This window comes from Heterocephalus glaber, unplaced genomic scaffold (assembly GCF_053883595.1).
Source record: "Heterocephalus glaber isolate CG9 unplaced genomic scaffold, H.glaber_assembly_v1.0 deba00001543, whole genome shotgun sequence".
Taxonomy (NCBI): Eukaryota; Metazoa; Chordata; class Mammalia; order Rodentia; family Bathyergidae; genus Heterocephalus; species Heterocephalus glaber.
In genome coordinates, this window is record NW_028258336.1 from 5,552,375 (window position 1) to 5,558,374 (window position 6,000).

At 47.2% G+C, this 6,000-nt stretch overlaps 1 protein-coding gene across 11 annotated transcripts; it reads left to right on the forward strand.

Moving 5' to 3' along the window:
- The first annotated feature begins 441 nt into the window (after positions 1 to 441).
- Htr1a (5-hydroxytryptamine receptor 1A) lies at positions 442 to 4,908 on the forward strand. 11 transcript variants are annotated; one of them, XM_021242961.2, is made up of 3 exons: positions 442 to 2,070; positions 2,465 to 2,507; positions 3,674 to 4,908. In XM_021242961.2, exon 1 carries the CDS (start codon positions 586 to 588, stop codon positions 1,849 to 1,851), a length of 1,266 nt encoding a protein of 421 aa, XP_021098620.1. In that variant the 5' UTR covers positions 442 to 585; the 3' UTR covers positions 1,852 to 2,070; positions 2,465 to 2,507; positions 3,674 to 4,908. The 11 variants fall into 11 exon arrangements, with proteins under 11 accessions (XP_021098620.1, XP_021098617.1, XP_021098623.1 ...); XM_021242958.2 differs by having other exon boundaries at positions 442 to 2,111; positions 3,674 to 4,907; XM_021242964.2 differs by having other exon boundaries at positions 4,142 to 4,907.
- Positions 4,909 to 6,000: the final 1,092 nt, after the last annotated feature.

Genomic DNA, 6,000 nt, shown 5'->3' on the forward strand with positions numbered 1-6,000 from the left:
GGGAGTCTGTTGGAGCGACACACGGAGGGATAAAGATAAAGAGGTGAGAAGGAAGGAGACAGAAAAGGAAGGCTAGTGGGACCAAGCAGAGAGAGGAGGCAGAAGAGAGACAGTGGGAGAGAGGGAAGAAAGGAAGGAACAGGGAGAAAAAGGTCACAGAGTGACCCTGAGGATGGGATTTCTCTATTCCAGGTAATTCTGGAATTGGAGACAGCTAGTGAGGAGACTCCTGCTTCAGCAGCCAGTAGGGCCCGAGCAAAGTACAATGGACAGTAGGAGACAGATATTCCAGCTACCTCTCCGCCACCCAGAGATCCGGGAAGCTGCTCTCTCAGGTCAACTCTAGTTTTCCAGCTGGAGTCTCTGAGCACCCCGGACCGCGGGAGCTACGAGAGCGCCTAGAAGCTCCTCCTCCGAGATGCACACACCACAGCAGTAAGAACTTCCCGCCTGAGTTCCCCTACCCCCTTCCTCCGAAATTCCCGGGAGAAGGGGTGGAAGACCCCAGGGGGAGGGGGAGGGAGATTCTCCGGCAGCGCTTTCCCCTTCCTCCTCCGCCCCACCCCTCCGGGCGCGCAGGAAGGCATGGATGTGCTCAGCCCTGGCGGGGGCAATAATACTACGTCTCAAGGACCCTTTGGAACAAAAGCCAACGTTACTAGAATTTCTGACGTGACCTTCAGCTACCAAGTGATCACCTCTCTGCTGCTGGGCATGCTCATTTTCTGCGCAGTGCTGGGCAATGCGTGCGTGGTAGCTGCCATCGCCCTGGAGCGCTCCCTCCAGAATGTGGCCAACTATCTCATCGGTTCGCTGGCGGTCACTGACCTCATGGTGTCAGTGCTGGTGCTGCCCATGGCTGCGCTGTACCAGGTGCTCAACAAGTGGACTCTGGGCCAGGTCACCTGCGACCTGTTTATCGCTTTGGACGTGCTGTGCTGCACCTCATCCATCCTGCACTTGTGCGCCATCGCTCTGGACAGGTACTGGGCCATCACGGACCCCATCGACTACGTGAACAAGAGGACGCCCCGGCGCGCCGCTGTGCTCATCTCGCTCACTTGGCTCATTGGCTTCCTCATCTCCATCCCTCCCATGCTGGGCTGGCGCACCCCGGAAGACCGCTCGGACGCCGACGCGTGCACCATCAGCAAGGACCATGGCTACACTATCTACTCCACTTTCGGCGCTTTCTATATCCCTCTGCTGCTCATGCTGGTTCTCTACGGGCGCATTTTTCGAGCCGCGCGCTTCCGCATTCGCAAGACGGTCAAGAAGGTGGAGAAGAAGGGAGTTGACACCCGTCTCGGAACTTCGCTGGTCCCGCCCTCCAAGAGGAGGGTGAACGGGCAGCCAGGTGACAGAGACTGGAGGCGGGGTGTGGAAAACAAGGCCACGGGGGCTCCGTGCGCCAACGGCGCCTTGAGGCAGGGCGACGAAGGCGCCACCCTGGAGGTGATCGAGGTGCACCGCGTGGGCAACTCCAAAGAGCACCTGCCTTTACCGAGGGAGCCCAGTGCTGATCCCGGCGTCCCCACCTCCTTTGAGAGGAAAAATGAGCGAAACGCCGAGGCGAAGCGCAAGATGGCTCTGGCCCGTGAGAGGAAGACAGTGAAGACGCTGGGCATAATCATGGGCACCTTCATCCTCTGCTGGCTTCCCTTTTTCATCGTGGCCCTGGTCCTGCCCTTCTGCGAGAGCAGCTGCCACATGCCCACACTGTTGGGCGCCATAATCAACTGGCTGGGCTACTCCAACTCTCTGCTAAACCCGGTCATTTATGCCTACTTCAACAAGGACTTTCAAAACGCGTTTAAGAAGATCATCAAGTGCAAGTTCTGCCGCCCATGATGATGAAAAGCCCGAGAATAAGGCTAAGGGACCAGGCTCATTCACTCTGCCTCTCTCAGCACCCTGGAATCAACACCTGAAATAACTTACACTACATTTCCTCTGACATTTTTTTCTGCTTTTGCGCCCTGGGTTTCCGACCTCGCCTCCTCCTGCTCTCCATGAGAAGGGGCTCCAGGTGTGGTACTCAAGCGTCCGCCCCGGAAATTCCCGGGCTCGGTGAGAAGCGACAAGGTCTCAGATTTCTGTCTAAGCATCAGGTTTGGTCTCATTATTCACCTCCTCCGTCAGCCATTCAAGGAAGAAAACCCACGCAGAAAAATAAACTGCACACAGTCGCTGCGCCCCCTAAGGGCTTCCACCTGCCTGCCCCACTTCTAAAACTTGGACTTTGACGTTTAGGACGTAATTTCGTCTCCTTTGCCCTGTTACCACTCCTCTGGTTTCATTGCTTCTTTGCTTTCCCTGCTTGGCTCTCTGCCTTCCCCCCCGTCCGTAAGCACTCACTGCAGATCTGGGAGGGCGGTAGGGTCTGCTTTTCGCCAGGCGGGTGGCTGCTCCTTGGGTAGACTCGCAGAATAACCTGTGCAGTCCCACTTGCTGTGTTTTCTAGGACTCAGAACAAGCGGCTGGAAGGTGCCTCTTAGAGTGGACTTGTAAGTACAAAGCTGGGCCAGTGGGGCAGAGCCAGGAGAGTGCGGTCCTTTTTGTCCGTGCTTGCCTTGGTGTCAGCACTCACCAAAGAAACTGACAATCAGGGGAAAAGTGGACTTTTGTTCTTATAAGTGGCCGGCCAGTCTTCACTTCCTGGCATTGCCACTTATCTACTGCGGGAGGCGCCCGCCGGCCGCGTAGTGGGCGCCGGGGACGCGAGAGGCCTGCGCTCTGCAGCCGGGTAGCACGTTCTGCCAGCCGGCCTGAGTTCCAGGGGCCAGGGTGCTCTGCGTAGCTCCTGGACGCGGTGAAGCGCGGGTGGGTCAAATTGGGGTTTCTTAAAGCAGGGGACACCTGGTCCTGCGGGAGCTCTTGTTAACCCAGGAGACCCAGAAACACTGAAAGCGGGGGCACGGCACGGGGAAGGGAGGCGAAGAGGAAAGCTTCCAGCAGCTCTCCTCCTGGAACCTGAAAGGGCAGTTTATGGATGGGATGCAGACTTTTCACTCGCCTGTTTGTCGCTTCTCTATGGGAGAGTAGCTCTGTTTAGTGTTGTCTCCGCAGTGCACTGGATTTGTTCTACAGGACGTCCAGAACACAAAGTTAGCAGAATGTTTGTTTTCATGTGAGAATTCTGACTTTTCAATGGAATGGCTCTCACACAGCTGGCACTATCTGTGATCTCAGAGGCTGAGACCTTAAATAGCGGGCCTCAGAGGGCTAGTTAGGTGCAGCCCTCTCTGAAGAGTCTCTGAGCATCTTGTAGGGGATTATATTTGCTCCCTGACCCAGAGGTTCAATATCCCGAGTCTCCTCCAGGAGCCTAAGGGAAACCAGCTTTGTGTCCTTTGAATTTATGGAACATTCCAAGCTTTCCCTCACTCACCACTTACTCTTCCAGAGTTTTCATTCCTGCCGAGTTAATAGAATCTTTGCTGTGCCCAGAAAGGGAAGTTATTTCGGTGCTCCGTTTGAAAGTAAATCCCAATCACATGAAAGGAGATCAAGCAGTTTGTCATAGTTAGATCTTATCCTTTAATTTTCCTAATGAGCAATGGTTTTATTCTCCAGTAATTACACAGTTATTGAATCTTACTCCCCTCTCCCTTCAATATACCTTTTAAATGTTTGCATCTGCTGTTTTGAAAACCGTGTTGCATTTTTACAGGTTGCAAAATTGCCAATGAAATATTCACTTGTGTTTATAAATAAGAAGGTGAAAGGACAGCTCTATCACTTGAAGCCATTGTATTGCTTTTCAAACTTAACAAAGCCTACATTTTGTTGTCTTTTTCTCTAAACTGCCAGTAGGTATCAAATCTCATTTAAATAAAGTTTGCAAATATTTGGGATGGTTTGACTATGCATATATAATGTTGGTGGGGGCTCTGGTAGAGGAGGTAAACTTCTGTGCAACAATTATTTGTTGAATAACTCAATTTCCTTTTTTTCTCGAAATAATCTAAAGCAGAGGTACAGGAGAAAATGAACTTTTCTGTATGTTTTCCTGAATTTTTAGAACAAAGTCTATATTTAAATTAATTCAAATCCAGAGTTTGGTCCTCCAAAATATGCTTTGGCCAGCAAATATTACATTTGAAATTTTGAGACTTCTATTTGTTTGTGTCTTTTACAGGATTGTATGGCCATAATTTTGGAGCATTTGTTCCTGCTTTGGAGGCTTTACACAAGAATGGAGAAGGAAAATCTAATTGGATTGTAATTGCCAAGTAATAGAGAAATTAGAGAAATAAGTGCAAAAGGACTGCATAGCTCTAAAAAGCATTTGATGCTTTTTTTTTCTTTTAAAATACTTGTATTAAGGTTAAGTATTTATGCATCAAAATTGACCTTCACTTCTCCTTGTAACAATAAAGAACTTTACTAATGGCAATGCTACAATAAACTGATAACAGTAACATATGCATCTTTGTTTAATCAGAAAGTGTGTACTTGTATTTATTCATAAAACTTTAAAATTAAATATAAAAGTGCAATTATTAGGAGAAGATCTTGCTGTATGGGTAGAGGATCTGACACTTAAAGAAATATTTAGTTTACAACACCAAAATTTATTCTAGATAAGTGATTATTTTAAAAATTCTGTTTCTGGAAAGAGGATATCACATCTCCTGGGTTAGGCACAAAACGTCATTTTCTCTGGCTCATACCTTTAGATATTTATCTAATTCATATGGACTGGGTAGGGAACACATAGAGCAGAAATGCAGCCTCTAGTAGAAGCAAAAGGGGCCCATCTTGCATTTTTAAAGCAGCAAGGCAATGCTGAGACCCTCCTCTGTCTTCCCTATAATGCACAACTAGAAGAAAATTACCTCCTTTTGTTTCAAAAGAAGTAGCTCATTGTTTAGGGAGTTGTCACCTCAAATAAAAGTGGAAGTGCATTTTCTTTTCTGGTTATGTCTCATTTGATAGTGAGATTATGCATAAAAGACTTACTACTATGTTAAAGGTAATTCTGCTTTTTTTTTTTTCTTCTCCCTACTGGGACCATCAGTAACATCTCTTGTTTCTCTGGTTATATTTGTTTATCTTACTGCTTTCTGGTGTCAGGGTGATTTCTGCACCGCAAGAAAGCTCTATTAAATTTCAAGGGTAAACAAAGGCTATCATGAACACAGCAAAGGGGGCTCAAAAGCTGCATGAAGCCTGATTTAGGTAATGTGTATATATACACATGTTATCCCATTAATGTTCAGAAAAATCAAAGGAATTTAGAGAATGAGAACTATCTGGATTTCTCATTTGAAAAATGTTACATAAATTCATTTCTGACTCGAAGTAAAATGTTGAAGGTAGCACATTTTTGTTTGGGATTGTAAATATTCCCTTCTTAGCCCTTGTTCTCTCATCTGGTCTCTTCCGCCATGGAAACAATGGCTTTCTGCTTTCTATCAGCCTTCATGAGGCTTCTATTAAGACCACAACTAAAAGAAGGACTTGTTACAATCACTTCAAGTGTGACTAACAAGTCCACTAATCTATTACCATTGATCAGATGGCAACTGCTGTTATAGGAAATAATACCAATGAAATATTGTATCTCCCAACCTGTATGATACTGTATGATACTGTATGATATGCTGAGTTCTTGTTCTCTAAAAATCAAAGAATGAATTCTAGGAACAAAGGAGATTAAGACATATTTATTGATAGGAAGATATTTATAGAGAGGAAAGCTCCTGAGGGGCAGAAGGGGGATCTGAGTGGGTAGCCTGGGGACCCCAGTTTAAAGAGGAGTTTTATAGTTTGATACCCACATGGGTACAACACGGGCCACAGCCACGATCACTCAGTAATGTTACAAGTATAGTCACTTAAGTAATGGTGGGCCAGTTGGGAAAGAAGTCATGTAACAAGTGTGGATTGAAAAAACAAAGATTCTCCTAGGAAGAGGTGGGTCCAGAGGTCTCTGGTCACCCACCCTGGTGGTTGATGTCTATCTAGACTTCATTAGGCCCAGTGTTTGTTCTT

What these genes read in the sequence shown, in the direction of transcription:
- Htr1a (XM_021242961.2), top strand. Translation starts at nt 586, where the DNA reads ATGGATGTGCTCAGCCCTGGCGGGGGCAATAATACTACGTCTCAAGGA.